At 30.4% G+C, this 25,191-nt stretch overlaps 2 protein-coding genes across 4 annotated transcripts in view; both read right to left on the minus strand.

Moving 5' to 3' along the window:
• Window positions 1-4,948: 4,948 nt before the first annotated feature.
• On the minus strand, window positions 4,949-25,159 carry LOC135131363 (prolactin-releasing peptide receptor-like). The gene is made up of 3 exons (XM_064059040.1): window positions 24,075-25,159; window positions 15,829-16,363; window positions 4,949-5,179 (listed from the first exon to the last, which is right to left on the minus strand). Exons 1-2 carry the CDS (start codon window positions 24,846-24,848, stop codon window positions 15,833-15,835), a joined length of 1,305 nt encoding a protein of 434 aa, XP_063915110.1. The 5' UTR covers window positions 24,849-25,159; the 3' UTR covers window positions 4,949-5,179; window positions 15,829-15,832.
• LOC135131364 (prolactin-releasing peptide receptor-like) overlaps window positions 24,807-25,191 on the minus strand; it is a 113,121-nt gene continuing 112,736 nt past the window's right edge. For 2 of the 3 annotated variants that reach the window (XM_064059041.1, XM_064059044.1), the window contains exon 3: window positions 25,061-25,148. The gene's annotated coding sequence lies outside the window, so the exon portion shown is untranslated. Of the gene's footprint in view, window positions 24,896-25,060; window positions 25,149-25,191 lie in introns of those variants that run through there. The other variant, XM_064059042.1, reaches the window with a different exon arrangement.

The raw sequence follows: 25,191 nt of genomic DNA on the forward strand, positions 1-25,191 counted from the left end.
TTTGAAAATTTTGAGTTCACTTTCCGTGTTTATTGGACCAGATATCGTGGCGGCGATTTCAGAATCGTAGATAGCGGAAGATTATCTACAATTTGACACCAATTTTCGGTCGATTAAACCAATTTTAACCATTTTTTTGGAAAATTTTTGAAAATTTTGAGTTCATTTTCCGTGTTTATTGGACCAGATATCATGGCGGCGATTTCAGAATCGCAAATAGCCGAAGATTATCTACAATTTGACACCAATTTTGGGTCGAATAAACCTATTTTAACCACTTTTTTGGAAAATTTTTGATAATTTTTAGTTCACTTTTTGTGTTTATTGGACCAAATATCATGGCGGCGATTTCAGAATCGCAAGTAGCCGAAGATTATCGACAATTTGATACCAACTTTCGGTCGATTAAACCAATTTTAACCACTTTTTTGGAAAATTTTTGAGAATTTTGCCTTCACTTTGCGTGTTTATTAGACCAGATATCTATGTGGCGATTTCAAAATCGTAACCAGCGGAAAATTATCTACAATTTGACACCAATTTTCGGTCGATAAAAGCAATTTTAACAACTTTTTTGGAAAATTTTTGAAAATTTTGAGTTCACTTTGCGTGTTTATTAGACCAGATGTCGTTGCGGCGATTTCAAGAATCGTAACTAGCGGAAGATTATCTACAATTCGACAACAAATTTCGGTCGAATAAAGAAATTTTAACCACTTTCTTGAAAAATTTTTGAAAATTTTGAGTTCACTTTCCGTGTTTATTGGACCAAATATAATGGCGGCGATTTCAGAATCGCAAGTAGCCGAAGATTATCAACAATTTGACACCAATTTTCGGTCGATAAAACCAATTTTAACAACTTTTTTGAAAATTTTTGAAAATTTTGAGTTCACTTTGCGTGTTCATTAGACCAGATATCGTTGCGGCGATTTCAGAATCGCAACTAGCAAAAGATTATCTACAATTAAAACAAATACAAACTTCGGTTGAATAAACAAATTTTAACCACTTTTTGGAAAATTTTTGAAAATTTTTAGTTCACTTTCCGTGTTTATTGGACCAGATATCGTGACGGCGATTTCAGAATCGTAACTAGAGGAAGATTATCTACAATTTGACACCCATTTTCGGACGATTAAACCATTTTTAACCACTTTTTTGGAAAATTTTTGAAAATTTTGAATTCACTTTTCGTCTTTATTCTACCAGATATCGTGACGGCGATTTCAGAATCGCAACGATCGGAAGGTAGTCTATAATTTGACACCAATTTTCGGTCGAATAAACCAATTTCAACCCCTTTTTTGGAAAATTTTGAGCTTATTTTCCGTGTTTATTGTACCAGATATCGTGGCTGCGATTTTAGAATCGTAACTAGAGGAAGATTATCTACTATTTGACGCCAATTTTCGGTCGAATAAAGCAATTTTAGCCACTTTTTTGGAAAATTTTTGAAAATTTTGAATTCACTTTTCGTGTTTACTAGAGCAGATATCGTGGCGACGATTTCACAATCATAACTAGCGGAAGATTGTCTACAATTTGACACTAATTGTCGGTCGAAAAAACCAATTTTAACTACTTTCCAAAAATTTTCCGAGAAAGTGGTTAAAATTGGTTTAATCGACCGAAAATAGGTGTCAAATGGTAGATAATCTTCCCATTGTTGCGATCCTGAAATCGCCGTCACGATATCTGGTCCAATAAACTCGGAAAGAGAACTCAAAATTTTCAAAAAGTTTCCAAAGAAGTGGTTAAAAGTGGTTTATTCGACTGAAAATTGGTGTCAAATTGTGGATAATCTTCGGCTACTTGTGATTCTGAAATCGCCACCACGATATCTGGTCCAATAAACACGGAAAGTGAACTCAAAATGTTCAAAAATTTTTTAAAAAAGTGGTTAAAATTGGTTTAATCGACCGAAAATTGGTGTCAAATTGTAGATAATCTTCGGCTACTTGCGATTCTAAAATCGACGCCATGATATCTGGTCCAATAAACACGGAAAGTGAACTCAAAATTTTCAAAAATTTTCCAAAAAAATGGTTAAAATTGGTTTAATGGACCGAAAATTGGTGTCAAATTGTAGATAATCTTCCGCTAGTAACGATTCTAAAATCGTCGTTACGATATCTGGTCCAATAAACACGAAAAGTGAAATCAAAAATTTCCAAGCAATTTCCAAAAATGTGGTTAAAATTGGTTTAATCGACCGAAAATTGGTGTCAAATTGTAGATAATCTTCCGCTAGTTACGATTCTGAAATCGCCGCCACGATACTGGTCCATTAAACACGAAAAGTGAACTCAAAATTTTCAAACATTTTCCAAAAAAGTGGTTAAAATTGGTTTAATCGACCGAAAATTTTTGTCAAATTGTAAATAATCTTCCGCTCGTTACGATTCTGAAATCGCCGTCAAGATATCTGGTCTAATAAACCCGAAAAGTGAATTCAAAATTTCCAAAAATAAAAAAAAGTGGTTAAAATTGGTTTAATCGACAGAAAATTGTGGTCAAATAGTAAATAATCTTCGGCCACTTGCGATTCTGAAATCGCCGCCACGAAATCTGGTCCAATAAACATAGAAATTGAACTCAAAATTTTCAAAAATCTTGTGTCAAATTGTAGATAATCTTCCGTTATTTACGATTCTGAAATCGCCGCCACGATATCTGGTCCAATAAACACGAAAAGTGAATTCAAAATTTCCAAAATTTTCCAAAAAAGTGGTTAAAATTGGTTTATTCGAACGAAAATTAGTGTCAAATTTTAGATAATCGTCCGCTAGTTACGATTCTGAATTCGCCGCCACGATATCTGGTCCAACAAACATGAAAAGTCAATTCAAAATTTCCAAAAATTTTCCAAAAAAGTAGTGAAAATTGGTTTAATCGACTGAAAATTGGTGTCAAATTGTAGATAATCTTCCGCTAGTTACGATTCAGAAATCGCCGTTGGAATATTTAAGTGCAAAAAAGGGCTACAAAAAACACCAAAATAGCTCTAAAAAAGCTATCAATAAAATGCTATAAACGCAAGAATACCGAGATAGGGAAATAAAAGAGGATGAAAACGGGACTAAAAGGCGATAAAAATGAAAAAAAAAGGTGTCAAGAAATTTCACCAAAAAAACCATAAAAAGGGAGTAAAAAATATGGAAAAACTGTAACAAACAAACGACCAAAAAAAGCTCCCAAAAAGGTCATAACAAATGGGATGAAATAATAAAAAAGAGAAACCGAAAAAGAGGACAAAAAGCGATTGAACACTCGGCTAAGAAGTGACAAAAAAATGTGATAAAGAAGAGCGCCAGAGAAAGCACGAAAAAAAACGTAAAAAAAGCCCCAAAGAAAAGACGAAGAAAAAAAGACAAAAATGTGACAAAAAGCTATTTTTGATAGTGATAATAACCGATAAATTACAATGTACAAAGCACATAAGGGCAAATAGGGTGCTAAAAAACGACCAAAAAAGCGTCAACAAGAAGGCGCTAAAAAACATATAGACGAAAAAGAGGAGAAACAAGGTGTAAAAAGAGAGTAAAAAAATATGAAAAAAAGGCACCAGACAAACGAACAAAAAAGTGACAAATTAAACAAAATTTTTTGAGCGATTTACCATGCTTACGATATTCTTACAACGTTTGGAATATTTCAGAGTATGCGGTTTTGCATTTTCTAAGTTAAACTGGAAAATGTTGCCAAATAATTTATCACAGGTGGCGTAGAAGTAAGTTATTATATAAAATTGAAACAGGATTTATTTAGCAAAATTTTGAGGCGACGTCATCAAATTGTTGGTGAGATGATCATACAAATTGTGATCAGAGTTTCACCAGAAACTTTTTTGACTTTTTCAGGACAAAAATTATCCACCAATTATATATTACATTTATTTGTCAAAAGTTGCTCTCAGTTAATATGTAACAACATTTTGAAGTGACCTTGAAATCTAATTTAAAACAATAATACATAGATGCACTAGTTTCGGAGATTATTTTTCCGAAAAATTTTCAACGAATACAAAACCGATGGACGGAAACGGGAATCGTAAATGTTTGTGCTACGAGTTCTCTCTGTTATTGTTTGGACGGTTTAAAAAATTAGCTTCGCATTATAATGTTATGTTACGTTATAAAAAGTAATAAATTGCCCCTGGCAAGGTCAATTAAAATTTCGATTACAAAAGTTGAGGAAAATTCCCATATACCAGCTCTAACACCATCATGTTTAGTAATAATTGAAAATCAATACTTACCTATTCACGTCGATGTTCGCCTCGCTGTGTTTTTCAAACAATAAAGCGCAACTGAAAAACACGCCCCTTCAAGATGATTTATTCAAATACTGTAAATTTTCCAGTTCCGCTTAATTTCCCCAAACTCGCGCCAATAAATCCGCTTCAATTTATTACCCAAATTAAAGCCACAATCTATTCTCAGATTAATTTACGCAATTCTTACAAAATAGTCCGAGAAAATTCCTTTCCCGAGGATTGACTCTTCGACTTGCCCCAAATAGAGCTTGAAAGCTACTTTATCTACCCATCCCGGCCCAATCTCGCCGTCTCGTCCATAGTTTTACAACCTCTCCACCTTGTTCACGTGTCTCGTTTTTTCCATCGTACGTCGATAAAGTCGAAGACTTTGGCTGAAAGTTCTTATTGCCGACCATAAACACTTTTAGGTAGTCGTAAAAAAAGCTTTTTGACGGGGGAACGTGAAAGCAGAATAAGCTAATTTGGAAATGGAAGCGGGGATTCGCTGGAACGCTGATATTATTGTTAATGTTTCAACAATAGCGAAATCGATAATCCACCTCTTCAATTTGTAAACATGAAGCGTGTTTATTAAATTAATGAAAATATTTGTTTGAAAGTTTCGGACAGGGTTTGGGATGGGTTTACGTGATTTATTTTACTTTCATGAGCGAGGGAACAGCACGGTTTTGGTACAGTAATTTATTAGAAATATATATATGTATAGTATATACAAAATTATTATAATATAACTTATTATTATAATATGTTAATAGGCTAAGCTTCTCAGTAATATATTATGTACACACATAACGCTGAAAACACCATGACACTGAAATTCCATTCTAATACTCGGAGTATACTAAGGGGTGGGGGTGGGGGGTGGTCCTCAGACTGCTGTTTGGCGGAATCTGGCTACTGCAAAATGACAAATTTTATTATTATTTATTTATTTAAACGTTTTAATTATAATAATTTATTACTTCCAGAGCCTAAGCTAAGGAAGTATTGTAATTGAGTCCTATAGGACAACTGGCTACTTATTTTTACTTCTTGAACGTAAGCTTATTGTCATTTCCAAAATTTACAATAATAAAATGTTTTAAATTTATAAATGATGTACGAATCTGTGTTCAATTTTCACCCTAGACAACTTTAATTTTTTCAATGCCTTTATTTTTTCAATGTTTCTTTAATTTTTGGTTTATACAATTTTTCAAATTTTCGATCTTTGATTTTTCAATTCCCCGACTTTCCAATTTTTAAATTTTGTTTAGCAATTTTTGGATTTCCAATTATTTGATTTTCCGATTTCTATATTTTTTAATATTTCGATTTTGCAACACATATTTCGTTTTACCGATTTTGCACTTTTTCGATTTTTATGTTTCTTAATTTTTAATTCGATTTAAATTTTTTTTTCGTGTCGTCAATTTTTCTTATTGTTGATTTCCAATTTTTAGATTTTTCGAAATTTTCATTTTATACTTTTTCGTTTTTTCATTTTTGATTTTTCAATGTCGCAATTTTGGATTTTTTCCATTTTTTCATTTGAAAAGTAAAAAGAAAGATCGCAAAATTGTAAAATCGAAAAACTAAAAAGTTAAAAATTAAAAAACTGTAAAAACGAAAAATTGCAAAATCGAGAAAGTGGAAAATGAAACATTTTCAAATTGAAAAAAAATCGGAAAACCAGAAAGAAGAAAAAACGAATCGAATCGAAAAATTAGAAAACCTAAAAATTGTAGAATAAAAAAATTATGGAATCATAAAATGTGAAAAAAGTCGAAACAGTGGAAGATCGAAAATTGGAAAATGACTTTTTTGTTTTTTCTTTGATTTCGCAATTTTTTATATAAAAATTTTCAGCTTTTCCATTTTCAGTGTCTCGGTTCCATGATTTTTCGTTTTTTCAATTTTCCAATTTCTCGACTTACAAACATTTCAAATTTTCGTTTCTCCAATTCGTCGATTTGCAGTTTTTCAATTTTGAAATTTCGACATTGCAGTTTTTGATTTTTCGATTTTTGAGTTTCTCAGTTTTTAATTTCTCGATTATTCAATTTTTGTTTTCTCAGTTTTTCAAGTTCTTAATTTTAGTTATTCATTTTCCGTTTTTTTTTAATTTTCATTTTCTCGGTTTTACATTACATTTTATCGTTTCCTTTATTTTTTCAATGTTTCTTTTGATTTTATAATTTTTCGTTTAATAAATTTTTCAAATTTTCATTATTCGATTTTTAGTTTCCCGACTTTCCAATTTTTTAAATTAGTTTATCAATTTTTGGATTTCCAATTACCCGATTTTCCGATTTCTTTAATTTTTAATATTTCGATTTTACAATATTTCTATTTTCAATGTCTCTTTTAATTTTGTAATTTTTCGTTTATTTAATTTTTAAAATTTTCTTTTATTTTTTAATTTCTCGATTTTCCAATTATTAAATGTTTTAATTTTGCAATTTTTGGATTACCAATTATCTGATTTTCTAATTTCTTTAATCTTCAATATTTCGATTTTCATTAAGTTTCGTTTTTTCGATTTTTAAGTTTTTCAATTTTTAATTCGATTTTATTTATTTTTTTTTTCATTTCTTTAATTTTTCAAATTTTTGATTTCCAATTTTTAGATTGTTTAAAATTTTCATTTTATACTTTTTCGTTTTTTCATTTTTATTTTTAAATTTAGCATTTTTTCCATTTTTTCATTCGAAAAGTAAAAAAATCCAAAAACTGTAAAAAATAAAATTGCAAAAGGGAGAATGTAGAAAATCGAAGAACTGAAGCACTGAAAAACTAAAAATCGAGAAATTTAAAAATCGAAAAAAAAATGTTTTTTATTTTTTTATGAAAGTTAGAGAGAAATAAAGAATTAAAACAAAATTAATCCTAAGATTAGAAAGAGGAAAAAACAAATCGGATCGAAAAATTAGAAAACCTAAAAATTGAAAAATCAAAAAATTATACAATCATTAAAATTCCAAAAAAGTCGAAAAACTGTAACACTGAAAGATTGAAAATTGGAAAATTTTCATTTTCTCGATTCTACATCAAATTTTTTTCGTTTCCTCCATTTCCTCGATTTTTTTAATGTTTCTTTTGATTTTATAAATTTTCGTTTATGCAATTTTTCACATTTTCAATCTTCGATTTTTTAATTTCCTGACTTTACAATTTTTTAAATTAGTTTATCAATTTTTGGATTTCGAATTACCCGATTTTCCGATTTCTTTATTTTTCAATATTTCGATTTTACAACCAACATATATTTCGTTTTTTCGATTTCGCACTTTCGATTTTTAAGTTTCTCAATTTTTATTTTTCTCATATTTCAATGTTTCGGTTCTACATATAATGTTTCGTTTTTTCAACTTTTTTTCATTTTATCAATTGATCGACTCTAGAAGCTTTCATTTTTTCGTTTCTTCAATTTTTCTATTTGCAATTTTTCTATTTTGAAATTTCGACATTTTTCGGTTTTTCGATATTTCAATTTTTTAATTTTTGTATTTTTTAAATTTCAACTTTATTTACTTTTCAATTACTCCCCGTTGTTCGATTTTTAAAATTTTTCCACTTTTCGATTCTTAGATTCCTCGATTTTACAGGTTTCGATTTCTTAATTTTACCACATTTAATGAGTTTTTCGATTTTTGAATTTTTGCGATTTTTTAAATTTTGGATTTTCGATTTCTCCATTTCTCCATTTTTCGATTTTCCGGATTTCAATTTTTGGTTTTTTCAATTCTTCGATGTTTTAAATTTTTGATTTTTCAATTTTTCGATGTCTCGATTTTTCAGATTTTCGCTTCTTCAATTTTCCGGTTTTTGAACTTGTTCGATTTTTTAAATTTTGGATTTTCGATTTCTCGATTTTTCGATTTTCTACTTTCCAATTTTTCAATTTTCAGATTGTTAAACCTTAAGAATTAAAACATTTGATGTTCCGATTCTCCATGTTTTAATTTTTCGATTCTTCAATTATTTGATGTTTTAATTTTTTCTGTTTTCTTAAATTTCTCCATTTCCCGGTTTCTCAGTTTTTTATTTCTTCAATATTTATATTTTTGAATGTTTAGATTTTTAAAATTTTATATTTTTTGATTTTTTAATTAGGTATTGGATTATATCTTGATATCTCGGTTTTCGATTTTTAAAATTTTTCGACTTTTCGATTTTTGGTTTTTTCAATTTTTCAAAATTTCGATTTCTCAGTTGAACATTTCAATTTTTGGTTTTTCGATTTTTCCACATTTTGGTTTTATGATTTTTTGGTTCGAGTGCTTGATCTTTTGAATTTTGGACATTTCGGGTTTAAATTTTTCGATTTTTCAATTTTTTGATTTTTTAATTACTCGATTTTTTTCATTTTTCGACTTTTCGTTTTGTCGATTTTTTAATTTTAAAGTTTTCAGTTTTTCATTTTTCAATTTCGATCTCTCAATGTTTCTGTTTTAAGATTTTTCGATGTTTCGGCTTTTCAGTTTTTCGATATCCCAAATTTTCGTCATTTCAGATTTGGAATTTTTCATTTTTTCAATGTCTGGATTTTTCAGTTTTTCGCTTCTTCAATTTTCCGATTTTTTTTTTAAATTCTAGAATTTAGATTTCTCTATTTCTCGATTTTCAGTTCTTTAATATTTGTGTTTCGATTTCTTAATATCTCGGTTTTTCGACCTTTTTTGGGTTTTTAGATTTCTCGATTTTTCAACATTGCAATTTTGGAAATTTTTCAATTTCTGGGTTTTTCAATTTTTCGAGATGTAAATTTTTTGATTTTTTGATGTTTCGGATTCCTCGATCTTTCGATTTTTCGACTTTTTCGGATATCGACTTATCGATTTCTCAATTTTTCGATTTTTGAAATTTTGTATTTTTCGATTTTTAAAATTTTCTGATTTCCCAATTCCCCAATTTTAAAATATTCCGCGTCCCCTTGGGATTTGTGAGGTTGGAAATTAGCTATCATTTTTTTTTATTAATTCCATTGATGACTGCACTATATTTTTTTAATCATATGGTAATCAATTATTTATATACAATTTCTTTTCGAATTTTTCCTTAAGAAATTGTTCATTTTTAAACATTTTTTTAAATAATAAATATTTAAGTGTCCGAAACACAAAAAAAAAACAATAATATTGAGATATATGCATTTGATATTAAAAATTATCATTTATTTTTCAGTATAATAATAGTAATAATAATAATAATAACAGTAACTTTATTTCCAACAGAATCCATTTACAAAAATAGAAGAAGGAAAAAAACACGTATTATAAAAAGTACTCACTACAATGTACCATATGAAAAAATATATAGTCTAGTCAGCCATGGAACAATTTTTTTTTAATTGTGTTAGCAAGATCTGCATTGTCACATTGGGGGATTTAGAACTTCGTGTAAAATCTTACCGTTTAAAATATCTTTTCATGCTGTTATTTTTTTTTATTTTTTTTAGAACCGGTTCTCTTTTTCAATAATTCATAATTTTTAATTTCGTCTCTATTTTTCAAAGGCGAAGTTCGCAAGCTTGTTTACTCAATTATCGCAATTAGAGCATTCTTCTCTGAAATATTGATGCGATGATCTCATTCATAAGGTTTAAAGTATCAAAATTACCGCTTTTTATTTTTAATAAAATTAATATTACCGTCCTTGTGTCGAGTCCTCTCAAACTCATTACTGTTTTAACGTTTAGAAATAGACTGTTGATGTGCAACTGAAGTGCTTGCTGACGTATGTATGTCGATGCTTGTCGATTTAGAAAAATATTTTTAACCAAATATTCGTTTCAGTAAAACCGCTGTTTAAATGTCATCCTTAAGTACTCGTACCACATAAACTTTGCCAAAATATCGACCTATTTTCGCCGACTTCTTCGAAAAGCTTAAGTATGTTGCACAAAAATCTTCTTATTAGTAACTTCATCACGTTATCGAAATGTGTTCGTGGCGAAAGCACAAGATCGTTATGAACTTTGGGGGGTTGATCAATCCGACTCCGATCCGATAAACACCGAAAGCACAAAACCGTAATTAAAGAAGGACCATTACTTTTAATTTCCCGGGTTTCAGGTCAACCCAAACATCAGCTTTGCTTTATTCGATTACAAGTGACGAAAGTTAGGTGTAGCATTACGGGGAAAAGCCAACATCGTAAGTGAATTATTACGTTCAATGGATTTTCAAAAATCGGTTTATAAATCACTCGTGCACAATGTAGCAGGTTAGCTTTTTTTACGGACATATTTCAACAGCGCCCTTTACATTTCGGCCGTTATTTTGATGCATGTTGCGATATGTGAGTTATTTACGTAGTGGTGGGTTTGTTGTTTCACTGATAATCTGCCGAAGGGCGCAAAATGCATTTGGTTATCTGTTATCTGGTTTTGTTGTCCCGACTGGAGAAAAGTACTTCAAATAACACTTAACTCACACAATGAACAACTGTTATTTTGTTGAAAAACTAGAACAGTGTAATGGGTTTTATCATTTTCAGTTTTTACTTACATTGCTGCTACTCGTTGTAATAGTTTTTGAAACTGTTCGAGGAAATACATTTTTTTTGGCTTGAATTGAATTCAATTTTTCATATTTTTTGTTTCTTCAGTTTTTTGGCAATTTTTCGATTTGTGTTTCTCGATTTTTCATTTTTTAATATTTCTTGATTTTTCGATTTACAATTTTTCGTTTCGATTTTTCAATATTTCAATTTTATAATTTTTTGTCTCTTCAATTAAATTTTTATCAATTTGATTTGTTTTAGTTTTCATTTGTTCAATTTTTCGGTTTTTCAGTTTTTCAATTCTCCAGTTTTTCGATTTTTCAAGTTGTCACTTTTCAGGTTTGTAATTTTTGAACTTTTCTGTTTTTGGATACTTCGATTTCTGGATTTTTCAATTTTTTGGAAATTTTAAATTTTCAATCTTTAAAAGTAAATACATTTTTCGACTTCTCAATTTTTCCGTTTTTGGATATTTTTATTTTTTGATTTTTTGAATTTCTAAATTTTAGATTTTTCAGTTTTTTGATGTATTGATTTTTCGATTTTTCAAGTTGTCACTTTTCAGGTTTTTAATTTTTGAACTTTTCTGTTTTTGGATACTTCGATTTCTGGATTTTTCAATTTTTTGGAAATTTTAAATTTTCAATCTTTAAAATTAAATAAATTTTTCAATTCCTCAATTTTTCGGTTTTTGGATTTTTCAGTTCCTGGATAATTTTATTTTTTGATTTTTCAGTTTTTTGATGTATTGATTTCTCGATTTTTCGACTTCTCGGTTTTAGGATTTAGGCTTTTCAATTTTTCTATTTTTAAAAGGTTTAGGTTTTCATATTTTTCGATATTTTTTAATTTTAAAGTTTTCAATTTTTCCTTTTTTAATTTTTGGTTTTTTCCATTTTGGCCTCTTTCGATTTACCAGTTTTTCGCTTCTTCAAATTCCCGATTTTTCATTTTTTGCTTTTTTGTGGATTTTCGATTTTTTAATTTCTCGGTTTTTCGATTTTACGATTTTTTGACGTTTCGATTTCTCGATGTCTCAGTTTTTCGTTTTTTAATGTTTTTTGACTTTTCGATTTTTAGTTTCCTCAGTTTCTCAAATTTTCGATTTCTGAGTTCAACATTTCAATTTCTGGTTTTTCGATTTTTCCACATTTTGGTTTTCTGATTTTTTGGTTCGAGTGCTTGATCTTTCGAATTTTCGACATTTCGGGCTTAAATTTTTCGGTTTTTCAATTCTTCGGTTTTTATAATTGTTGATTTTTCGATTTTTCAGTTTTTCGATGTTTCAATTTTTCAATTTTTTTCATTTTTCAATTTCCATCTCTCAATGTTTCAGTTTTTAGATTTTTCGATCTTTCGACTTTTGAGTTTTTCGATATCCCAAATTTTCGTCATTTCAGGTTTGGAATTTTTCAATTTCTCGATTTTTCAGTTTTTCGCTTCTTCAATTTTCCGATTTTTCAATTTTTATGAATTTTTAAATTTTAGATTTCTCGGTTATTTGATTTTTCGACTTTTCGATTTTTTGACGTTCCAATTCTCTACGTTTTAATCTTTTGATCTTCAATTTTTCGATACATATTTTATTATTTAAATTTTTCGGTTTTTTAATTTTTCAATTTTTTAAATTCTAGAATTTTAAGTTTCTCTATTTCTCGATTTTCAATTATTCAATATTTGTGTTTTAATGTTTCGATTTTTTAAATTTTACATTTTTCCGTTTTACGATTTTTTGACGTTTCGATTTCTTAATGTCTCGGTTTTTCGACCTTTTTTCGGTTTTTAGATTCCTCGATTTTTCAACATTACAATTTTGGAAATTTTTCAATTTCTAGATTTTCCAATTTTTCGAGATGTTAATGTTTTAATTTTTTGATGTTTCGGATTCCTCGATCTTTCGATTTTTCACAAATCAAAATTCTTTGATTTGTGTTTCTCGATTTTTCAATTTTTAATATCTCTTGATTTTTCGATTTACAATTTTTCGTTTCGATTTTTCAATATTTCAATTTTATAATTTTTTGTTTCTTTAATTAAATTTTAATCAATTTTAGTTTTTTTAGTTTTCATTTGTTCAATTTTTCGGTTTTTCAATGTTCTGATTTTATAATTATTTTTTATTTGTTCTCAATGTGAAATTTTACAGTTTTTTGAATTTTGCAATTTTTCCATTTTTTAAGTTTTAAATTTTGTAATGTTTATTTTTTCAATTTTAGCTTCTTCAGTTACTGGATTTTTCAATTTTTCATTTCTTTAATTTTTGATTTGCATTTTTTCTAGTTTTCATTTTAACTTGTTTGTTTATGCGATTTTTCAATTTTTCGAGTTTCATTTTGCAATTTTCAGTCTTTCAGTGATACAATTTTTCGGCTTAAAAAAATTAATGATTCTAAAATTTTGTTGAATGTATAATTTTTGAGTTTTCTAATTTTTCTATTTGATTCGTTTTTTATTCTTTCCAATTCTTCGATTAATTTTTATTTTATTTTTAGATTGTTAATGTTTCAATTCTTCGATTTGCAATTGTTCGATTTTCCACTTTTTGGTGGATTTTGCACTTTTTCGTTTTTTTCAGTTTTTTGATTTTACAATTTTTTCGATTTATAATTTTTCAATTTTTCCATTTTTCAATATTCCGATTTTAAAATTTTTTTGTTGTTCCAATTTCAATTTTTTCAATTTTTCGATTTGTAATTTTTCAATTTTTTATATAATTTTTCAATTATTCAATTTTTAATGTTTCAATTTTTCGATTTTTCAATGTTCGGATTTTATAATTTTTTTTGTTTTTTCGATTTCAATGTTTCAATTTCAGTTTTTTCAGTTTTTAATATTTAGAAGAATTTGGCGAATATTTCCATAGTTTCAAAAACAAACAGCTGTAACATTGCAGATTTTGCTAACACAATTAAAACAAAAATAATTCCATGGTTAACTAGACGATATTTTTTTTTGATCATATGGTACAATATTTCGGACACCAAAAGGTTCATTATTTGAAAAAAATATAGGAAACATTCGAAAAGAAGTTGTATATGTATAAATAATTTATTACCATATGATCGAAAAAAATGTCGTGCAGTCAGCCATGGAATTAATAGAAAAAAGACCATTCTCTGTTTTCTGACTTGACTTCATTTCGGTAATGATGTTGGATCATAAAAAGTGTATGTCCGGTCTCGGACATTTTTTTTCGTACGTTGACAATATACACTTCAAAATGATAGCTAATTGCATTAGAAAACAACAGTACTGCGACCACAGTTAAAAAAAATAATTCCAAGGCTGACTAGATGATGATTTTTTTTTAATTGAAAAATCGAAAAATCCAAAATTTCAAAAAGTCGAAATGGAAAAATCGAAAGATCGCGGAATCCGAAACATCAAAAAATTAAAAAATCAAAAAACGTAAAAATCGAAAAAGTGGAAACTTAAAAAATAGAAATTTCGAAGAAATGGAAAATCGAAAATAAAGAAATCTAAAAATCTATAATTTAAACAATTGAAAAATTAAAATATCGAAAATTTGAAGAATCGAAAATCGGAACATCAAAAAATCACAAAATTTAAATATTAAAATTTGAAAAATCAGAAAATTGAAAAAACGAAGTCTGAAAAATTCCAAATCTGAAAGGACGAAAAATTGGAAAATTGAAAAACTGAAAAATTGAAACATTGAGAAATCGAAACAGGCCAAAATCGAAAAATCCAAAATTAAGTAATTAAAAAATCAAAAAGTCGAAATCTCGTTTATCGAGAGTAGAACTGAAAAATCTAAAAAGCGAAAAATTGAAAAATCAATAGTTTTAACAATCTAAAAATTGAAAAAGTGAAAAACCTAAAACCGAGAAGTTGAAAAATCGAAAAATCGAGAAATCCAAATATCAAAAAACTGAAAAATCTATGTATAATTTAAAAATTCTAAAAATTAAAAAATTGAAACTCGAAAAGTCCAAAAATCGATGGATCGTGCAGTCGAAAAATCAAAAAATCAAAAATGTAAAATGTGGAAAAACTGAAAAATCCAGAAATTGAAAAATTCTTGTTGACATACTGAGAAACTGAAAACTTGAAAAATCGAGGAACCTAAAAATGAAAAAGTCGAAAAGTTTAAAAAATCGAAACGTCAAAGAATCGTAAAACGAAAAATTGAAAAATTCCAAATCTGAAATGTTGAAAAAACGAACATGGAAAAATTCAAAAACTAAAATCGACAAAACCAAAAACTGAAAAAACGAAAAATCAATAATTTTAAAAATCGAAAATTGAAAAACTGAAAAACCTAAAATTTAAAAATTCGAAAAATCGAAAAATATCCAGAAACTGATAATTCGAAAAATTCAGAAATCGAAGAATCGTTAAATACGCAATTTTTCTCTTTAAAATTGAAATAACATTCATTTGACAAAATTGTAAGATAACATCATCAATTTGCAAAATTTCAGAGCAGTAGATTTAGTAATTTTAAAGTTAAAATATAAAATGTTATACAATTATGATTTTTTCCAAAAATCTGGATACCTAAGGTAAAAATTCAACACGGATTCATAAACCACAAATGGAGTAATAAATTTACTAGACAGACGGATGCTATGATTTGCATCACATTATACCCTATAGTGCAGAAATCGATCATTTTCTCTTTAGTACATGTATGGACGCAAAATCAATAGTACCATATTGACAATTAAAATTTATCATATCTTGCTTAGATACCACAATCCAACTATTTTTAGTGTTGCGAAAGTGATTATTGCTTTGTAAACTATCTTGTTTCTGGGTTATTTTTGTCACAATTAGGTTACCAATTAGAATATAATTGTTAATTTTGTTTTCTAATGTCTACAGATTATTGTTTAGACTTAGTATTGTGATCTTCAGTTTTCGAAGTCCACTTTTATACAAAGTTCACATTTTTTTATTATTCCTTACTAATTTTTGTGACCATTTTAACAAAAACCAAGAAGAGAATGCAGAAGTGTCAACAGATACCATATCATAAAAAAAAGTCATCTGGTAGGCTATGAAATAACTCTGTGAAGATTTAGAAAACTCCTCACCATATCACTCCCCCATATTCATCGACGCGTCATACGGGGGCGGCTCCTCCTCCGTGATCAGCCTCAGCCGCACCGTCTCGGCCGCCGAGTCGTACACCACCCCCAGACTGCCGGCGTTGGCAGCGGCGTTCGGCACCATGATGTTCTCCACCTCGACGCTGTCGGTCTTGAGCGGCGGCGGCGTCGCCTTCCGCTCCCGGATGGAGGCGGCGCGGTGCACCCCCGACTGCAGCAGCGACTCCTGCTGCGTCTCGTTGTTGCCGTTGCAGGTGCGCTCCGAGCGCCAGTTGCCCAGCCGCCCCACGGGGGTGCGGGACGAGGAGTCGCAGCAGGGCAGGACCTGCTTGAACTCCTTGCGGAAATTCTCGTTGAGCCAGGCGTACAGGAAGGGGTTGTAGCAGGTGGAGGACATGGCGAGGGCGTGGACGAGGAAGAAACTCAGCAGGTAGTATTCCCAGTTGCCGATTTGATGGTAGAAATCGTTGATTAGGTTGATGAGGTTGAGGGGAAGCCAGGAGATTAAGAAGATTACGACCTGCAAGAGAGAAGGATATGTTGGGTTAGTCGTGTTTCGGTACGGGAGCGAGGCCAATTTATTTACCGGATTTGGCTGCTTTGGCGGAGTACCTTATTTTTCGATAAATGTTCGGTAAGTTTTTCGGGGAAAGTCATTAAGTTTGTGATTGGGATGTACAGAGAGCTTTCCATGATTAAATGTCAATTGATGGGTGGTGATAACGTGAGAAGTGGCTGATCAGAATGAGTTTTGTCTTTGTAACGTGCACCCTTTTAAAGGGGTTATTTAGAAGACTTTTTTGTTGCGAGTTTAAAACGTGGCATCCAATTTAAATTAAGCTCTCGAAAACTTCTTATCTCGTTCTTTGCGAAAAGTGTTTTCGAAACTTTAGCTTGCATTTATACAAAAAAGCTCGCTTGCAATTATAAAATAAATGCATTTTCTACTTTATATATTCGTTTGATTATAACTTTATTTTAATATAATTAATTACATGTTTAAACACGAAATAAATCAAGCCTTTATTTTGATCAAGCGTATACAAACACAAATAAAAATTATAATTAGCTTCCTGTAAACAGTCATGACTCCTTTAATCAAATGTATCGATAAATTAACTACTTTGTGTTATTAATAATTTTCAATTCCTAGTACGTATTTTTAATTTTTAGTTATATTTTTTATTTTAGTTGCACCTGTACATCACAGCCTTTTCTATTTTCGTATGCTGCTGTTTACTAGTTTATTGCTTCCAATTTTACAATTTATTTGGTCATTCGATCATGCTTTACATTATCTTATTTACAGTGTATTGTGCGAGTCATTGTAAAGTTTATTTTGGCCGGAATTCAACTCAATTTACTACTTTTTTGAGAAATTACATATCTATTATTTTTACCTCATAGTAGCAACATCATACTAACATCTACAAGCCAAATTTTGCTGTTTTTTTTTTTAATATTGGATTTTATACAATTTGTAAATAAAGAAAATGTATTTGTAAATACAGAGACGAGAAATTTTACCAAAAAAATATCAGATTCGATAATAATAAAAACTTTTTAAGCAACGCCAAACTTTATTTCACAAAGGTTACATGTTATCAACGAATATTCGATATTTTGTGATGTATTTTTTTAAAGTACTACTAAAATCAAGGCATATACAATTTTTTTCGTTTTTTTAACACGTCATTTTTAGCTGAATTTGTACGCTGTTTTTTAATATACAGGGTGAGTTATTAAGTACGGACGATTCGATATATCATTAATTATTATTATATATAGAAAAAAAAGTTATAAACAAAACAAGGCAACGGAAAAGACCCCAAAGAGTAAATACGACAAAAACGGTGACAAAAATGCTATTGAAAACGGCTAGAGACAAAAAATATACAAAAAGATGGCCATGGACAAAACAACATCTGAAACGACAAAAAGGCGCAAAAATAAGGCGGCAAGAAATGATGACAAAAAACGAGACAAAGAAGATGAAAAAAGAGACAAAAAACGAAGAAACCCACAAAAAAATGGAACAAAAATGAAAAATTGCCAAAAAGGATTAAAAATCCAATAGACAAGAGGACGCAAAGCAATGAGAAAAAAAAACGCCAAAGAAGTGCTAAAAAAGCGCCAAAAAACGACGGCAAAAAAGAGGCAGTAAAAAAAAACTGGCAAAAAGAAACCAGAAATGACAACAAAAAGCAGAGACAAAAAAAGCAACAACAAAGCGAAAAAACGACAAAAAAAAGGCAAACAAATCGAAAAACAAGAGCCAAGAAAGGAGATAAAAAATGGGGCAAGAAAAGGAGTTTAAAAAAACGCGACTAAAAAGAGGTCAAAAAAAGCGACAAGAAATAACAAAAAAAGAGACAAAAAGTGTATGAAAACAAAAAAGCGACGATGAATGAGACAAAATCATGTACTAGAAAAGAAAAAATTTTAAAATTTAATGAACCGAAAAACGAAAATTGAAAAGAGAAAATCGAGAAATCAAAATATCGAAAAATTGAAAAACTGAAAAATCAAAAAATTGGGAAATCGAGACATTTGAAAGTTAGAAAAATTGAAAAAGCAAGAGGGCGAAAAGTCGAAAAACCCAGAAATTGGAAAAATTGGGAAATTGAAAAATCGAAATGAAAAAATTTAAGAAACCGAGAATTTAAAAAACTACGAATTGAAATCTAAAATCAAAATTTTTAAAATGGAAAACTAAGAACTCAAAAAATCGAAACATCAAAAATCGAGAATTCAAAAAATTTTCAAGATCGAATAATTGAAAAATTGTAACATCACAAAAACGAAAGGTTAAAAAATGAATTTTAAAAAATCTAAATGTCGAAAACTGAAAGATCGAAAAATTAAAAAAAAAAAAATCCAGAAATTGGGAGAGATTGGGAAATTAAAAAACGGCAAATCGAAACATTAAAATATTAAAAAAGAAGCAGAACAAAATCGAAAAAGCAAAAAATCGGACGAAAATTGAAAAGTGAAAAATCGAGAAATCAAAATATCGAAAAATTGAAAAACTGAAAAATCAAAAAATTTGGGAAATCGAGACATTTAAAAGATAGAAAAATTGAAAAAGCGAGAAGGCGAAAAGTCGAATAACCCAGAAATTGGAAAGTGGAAAAATTCGAAAATTCAAAAATCGAGAAATCGAAACACCAAAAACGAAAAAAAGTGTCACAAAGAAAGTGTTCAAAAGGCAAAAAAGGTGAGAAAAGAAAAAAAGCGACGAAGAACGAAAATCGCCAAAAAATGCCACTAAAAATGATAAAAAACATTCCAAAAAGGATAAAAACTTTTCAAAAGGAGGAGGCAAAGACACAACATAACACTAAAATTGTCAAAAAAGCAACAAAAAAGGCAAAAAAGAGGACAGAAAAAAGACCAGAGAAAAAAGATGAGCAGAAAAAACAATAAGAAAAAGGGTCATAAAAAAGAGATTAAAAAAGGGGACCAAAACAGCGAGAAGAAAAAGGCCTCAAGAATTGAGAGAAAAGTGATAAAAAAGAGAGGGTAAAAACATAACGGGAAAAGTGTTGAAAAAACTACGAGTACAAGAAATAGTGACTTAAAGAGAAAAAAAGGTGAAAAAAAGGCGACTAAAAAACGTAAGAAAACAAAATAGGCATAAAAATTGAGGCAAAAAAAATTGGTAGAAAAGAGGAGTGACAACAATAAGATAAAAAAGCGCCAAAAGCGACCAAAAACAGGATGTGAAAAGCGACAAAAAGTGAGACAAAGGAAGTATTCAAAAAGAATAAAAGATGAGAACACGAAAAGCTACGAAAAGTGAAAATCGCCAAAAAATGTCACTAAAAATGATAAAAAAACACTCCAAAAACGGCAAAGAAACGGCTAACTATGTCAAAAAAGCTACAAATAAAGTTAAGAAAGATGAGAGAAAAAGTGAGAAGAAAAAGAAAAAAAAAATGCCCAAAAAGGCTTGAAAAGAAAAGGCAAAGAAAAGCGCCAAAAAGCGACCACAAAAAAGATAAAAAGGGAGGTTAAAAAGACAAGAAAGCGATCAAAAAGAGGAGGTGAAAATCGACAAAAATCTGATACAAAGAAAGTGTTCAAAATGCAAAAAAGGTGAGAAAACAAAAAAGCGACGAAGAATGAAAATCGCCAAAAATGCCACTAAAAATGATAAAAAACACTCCAAAAATAACCTGAAACTGACCAAAAAAAGTTAAACAAAGATGGGAGAAGAAGGTAAGAAAAAATGCTCAAAAATGCTTGAATGGAAAAAGCAAAAAAAGGAAGAAAGGCGACAAAATACGATCACAAAAAAAAGACAAAATATGACGCCAAAAGGGGGGACAAAAAAGCAGAAAACGGAACAGGAAACCGTAAGAAAAAGATCGCAAAAAAGCGATAAAAGGTGACAAGAAATTGCGACAAAAAAAGACACAAAAAGAAAAGGCAAAAAAAGTGACAATGGATATGACAGACAAGAGCAGACAGAAAAGTTGCCCTAGAATATGCGACTGAAAAATCTACTATAAAATCTGACAAAAAAAAGCCCAAAAAAAAGGAGTTTGTAAAAAAAGACGAAAAGAATGAACAAAAAAATTTGATCGGAACCAAAAAACGCCAAAAAATGCGAAAAAAGCGTCAAAAAACGACGTCAAAAAAAGTAGTAAAAAACGAAAAAATAGGCAAACAAATCGACAAAAAGAAATTACAAAAAACAAGAGCCAAGAAAGAAGGTAAAAAAATGGGCAAGAAAAGGTGTCTAAAAAAAGCGACAAAAAAGAGGTCAAAAACCCGACAAGAAATAGCCAAAAAAAAGGAACAAAAAACGTATAAAACAAAAAAGCGACGAAAAATGAGACAAAATCGTGAATGAGACATGATCATGTAATTGAATAATTGAAAAGAGAAAATTTTAAAATTTAAAGAATCGAAAAACAAAAATTGAAAAGTGGAAAATCGGGACATCTAAAAATTCGAAAAATTGAAAAAATCAGAAGGCGAAAAGTCGAAAAACCCAGAAATTGGAAAATGGAAAAATTGGCAAATTGAAAAATCGAGAAATCGATACACCGAAATATTAAAAAATAGTTGAAGAATTTAAAATAAAAAAATTTGAAACACCGAATTAGATTAAAAAATTGAAGAATCGAAAAATCGAACTGTCAAAAATTTAAGAAACCGAGAATTTAAAAAAATCTAAAAATTGAAACATTGAAAAATCGAAAAACAAGATTTTTAAAATCGAAAAATGGAAAACTAATAACTCGAAAAATTGAAACGTCGAAAAATTTTGAAAATCGGATAATTGAAAAACTGAAACATCACAAAAACCAAAGCTTGAAAAATGAAGAATTTCAAAAATATAAAAGTTGAAAACTGAAAGATCGAAAAATAAAAAAAAAGAAAAATCGAGAAATTGATCAAAAATTTAAATTTTGAAAAATTGAAAGAGCGAGATGGCGAGAGGTCGACAAACCGAGAAATTATGAAATTGAAAAATCGGTAAATCGAAACATCAAAATATTAAAAAAATAGAAGCAGACCAAAATCCAAAAAGCGGAAATCGGAAGACAAAGAATTAAAAAAAATTGAAAAATGTACAATTTAAAAAAATCCAAACGTTCGGAAAGTAAAAACGACAAAAAACGCAAAAAAGCGACAAAATAAGTTATAAAAGTAAAGAGCAAAAAAGAAAGTAAAAAATGCGGCAAGAAAGAGTGTGCAAAACAAAAACGCGACAAAAAAATAATTCAACAAAATGACAAGAAATAGTCAAAAAAGGGACAAAAACCGTATGAAAACGAAAAAGCGACGATGAATGAGACAAAAACATGTAATAGAAAAGAAGACGTAAAAAATGCGGCTAAAATAGATTTAATGAAGCGCTAAAAAACAACAAAAGAGGTGTTAAAAAAATGACACAAAAAATATAAAAAAAGCGACAAAACAGGGGGTAAAAAAGTGCGAGAAGAAAAAAGTTTAAAACCGACAAAAAAGCCCTCAAAAATCTACAGTAAAAGTGACAAAAAAGAAAAAAGAGAAGGTAAAAAAACAAGAAAAAAGTCTTCCAAAAATCGACTAGAAATGCCGGTAAAAAACAGAGACAAGAGAGGTACAAAAATAAGAAAAAAAGGCAAAAGACTAAGATTTGTCTCTTTTAGTCACTATTTCTTGTACTCGTAGATTTTTCAACATTTTTTTTGTTGCGTTTTTTTGGTCAACTTTTTTTGCCTCAGGCTACAAAAAAACGTAAGAAAATAGAAGGACACAAAAAATGTAACAAAAATAAATGTGACTGAAAAGCGGACGCACAAAAATATGGCTAAAAGTAATGAGAAAAAAGGTGCCAAAAGGGACAAATCAAAGGAGTAAAAAACGACAAAAAACTATCACAAAGAAAATGTTCAAAAGGCAAAAAAGATGAGAAAACAAAGAAAGCGACGAAAAATGAAAATCGCCAAAAAATGCGACCAAAAATGATAAAAACTCACCAAAAGAAGGCGACAAAGAAACGACATAACACTAAAAATGACAAAAAAGCGACAAAAAGGTAAAAGAGGTCAGAAAAAAGATGAGAAGAAAAAAGAGAAAAAGATGCCCAAAAATGCTTGAAAAGAAAAGGCAAAAAATGGAAGAATGACGACAAAATGCGACTACAAAAAAAAAGACAAAAATAGCGCCAAAAAGGGAGAGTAAAAAGGGAAGAAAAGGGGACAGAGAACCGTATCAAGAAAAGGGCACAAAAAAGCGACAAAAAAGGCTTCAAAAACCGATAGAAAAATGACAAAAAAAAGAGGGGGTAAAAATAAATACAAGAAAAAATTTGTCAAAAATCGACTAGAAATGAGGGTAGAAACAAGACAGCAACAAAAAAAGCAAAAAAGAGGTAAAAAAGCAGCAGAAGAAGGACCAAAAAACACTACAAAAAAGGGTTGAAAAAACTACGAACACAAGAAATAGTTACCAAAAAAGACAAAAAAGATGAAAAAAGGCAACCAAAAAACGTAAGAAAACAAACAAACTACGAAAAATGAGACAAAAAATGTGACGAGAAAGATGAGTGACGACCAAAAAGAGGAGATAAAAAACGACAAAAAAGTGACACAAAAAGAGTGTTCAAAAGGCAAAAAAGGTGAGAAAATAAAAAAGCGAGGAAAAATGAAAATCGACAAAAAATGCCACTTAAAATGATGAAAAACACCTCAAAAATGACAAAAAACATAGCAAAAGAAGGTGGCAAACACTAAAAATGTCTAAAAAGCGACAAAAGAAGTCAAAAAAGATGGGAAAAAAGGTGAGAAGAAAAATCACAAAAAAAGTACAAAAAATTGAAAAGAAAAGGCAAAGAAAAGCACCAAAATGCGACCACACAAGCGCCAAAAAGGGAGATGAAAAAGAAAAGAAAAGGGAACAGAAAACCATAAGAAAAAAGCGACAAAAATTGACAAGAAATTACTACAAAAAAACACAGAATAAAAGCCAAAGCAACAAACAGTATTGAAGAGTCTGTAAAAATACGAAAAAATGGACAAAAGAATGTAATCAAAAATCGGAAGCAAAAAATGCGACTAAAAAAATAAAAAAGTGCTAAAAATCGATAAAAAGCGGCAAGAAAAAAATGTATAAAAGCGTCAAAATAGCCTCAAAAAATAAGACAAAAATATATGACTAGAGAAAACAGGACAAAAAATGCTACACTAAAACTACAGAAAAAAACACAAAACATGTAAAACAAAGAAACAAAAAAAAATAGGAAAAAAGACAAAAAATATTAAAAAAAAAGAAAAAGTCAGCGACCAAAAAAAAATCAAAAAAGCGACAAAAATCAATGACAAAAAAATTAATACACTGATAACCCACATACTTAATTTTGGTCTGACTTGACTTGACCTGCCTCAAACTGACCCGATCTGATCTGACCTGACCTGACTTGGTCTCACCCGACTTGACCTCTCTATTGTCTCAAATAAACTAATTTTAAACAATTCTGTGAATAAATAATAATCAAAAAGTACATTGTATTAATAATAATTTCTGTTTCATATCTGTCTGTTTTGCGCTTTTTTTTCTAATTTGTAAAAATAACAATTAATGAGAAATTTTTAAAATTCGCATATTCTCAGGATTAACTACATTCAGTAGTAGTAGTAGCAGTAGCAGTTCCTTAGAAAATATGAGCGTCATTTCCTATAAGTGGCTAATTGCAGGTAATTACAAAAGTTAAAATCAGATCCCACCGAACTCACCATAGCAATAAGCATCCGATTCGTCCTCCGTTTCCTCTCCCTGTCCGCCTCCTCCTTCCTCGAGTTCTTCGATCCCGGCTTACTCCTCGCCCTGTCGTTCAGCTTAATGGACACACAAATATAGCAGAACATGATAATGAAAAACGGAAAAACGAACTGCATCGTCGTAGTGAAACCCCCAAACAGCTTCCTCCACTTCTCGCTAGGCCAGTTCTCGTCGCAGTAGTACTTCACCACGTTGTCCTCCGTCTGGTTCCTGCTCACATGCGTCATGTACACCCCGTAGGGCAGCGTGACCAGGATCGAGAACACCCAGACCACGACAATAATAAAAATGCAAGTGGAGATCTTCATCCGAGGATGGAACGGGTAGATGATGACGAAGAAGCGATCGATGGCGATGGACATCAGCGTGAGCGTGGAGATGTAGACGCTGGCGCCCTGCGCGTACGGCACCAGGTGGCAGATGGCGCTGCCGAACACCCACTCCCCGAGGAAGGTGTAGAGGGGGGTGAAGGGCACGGCGAGCACGCACAAGAGGATGTCGGAGAGCGCGAGGTTCGTGATGAAGAGGTTGGTCACAGTCTGCATGGCGCGGCTGCGGAACACCACGTAGCACACGAGCACGTTGCCGAAGATGCCCAGCACGAAGATGGTGGTGTACACCATGAAGAAGATGGACTGCACGAGCGTGTTGTGGATGATGTCGTGGGTGCCGTTGCCGACGGGGGCGTTCCATTCCTCGTTGGTAGCGGTGCTGTTGTTGAAATCCATGGCACTTGGCACTAAGAGTTTACATTTTGGTTTGGCAGTCTACGAGGCTGGCCGAGGTGAAAAAACACTTTGATTAGTGATGGAGATGATAATTCGGTGGGTCAATATTTATGCTGACGAGACGGGTGCTTCAGTGGTGGAAGTGAGGCGGGCTTGGTTGGTTCGAATGGAAGGTACGACGGTGGTACGGAGGTGCATGGGTGGTGTCTTGGTTAGGTGGGCAGTTTGAAGATTGATGTGGAATATGTTAAGTACTAGCTAGTGGTGAAGATGGTGGTGTTTTTTGTTGTTGTATAGTCTCTGCAAAAGATTGGTCTGTACAAGATTTGGTAAATGTCGCGGC

The sequence above is a fragment of the Zophobas morio genome, unplaced genomic scaffold, assembly GCF_036711695.1.
Source record: "Zophobas morio isolate AGI-343-1 ecotype UQ-CSIRO unplaced genomic scaffold, CSIRO_AGI_Zmor_V1 ptg000020l, whole genome shotgun sequence".
Taxonomy (NCBI): Eukaryota; Metazoa; Arthropoda; class Insecta; order Coleoptera; family Tenebrionidae; genus Zophobas; species Zophobas morio.

What these genes read in the sequence shown, in the direction of transcription:
- LOC135131363 (XM_064059040.1), bottom strand. Translation starts at nt 24,848, where the DNA reads ATGGATTTCAACAACAGCACCGCTACCAACGAGGAATGGAACGCCCCC. An exon ending in ATCGGATGCTTATTGCTATG is followed by an intron (nt 16,364 to 24,074) that starts GTGAGTTCGGTG and finishes TCTCTCTTGCAG; the next exon opens with GTCGTAATCTTCTTAATCTC.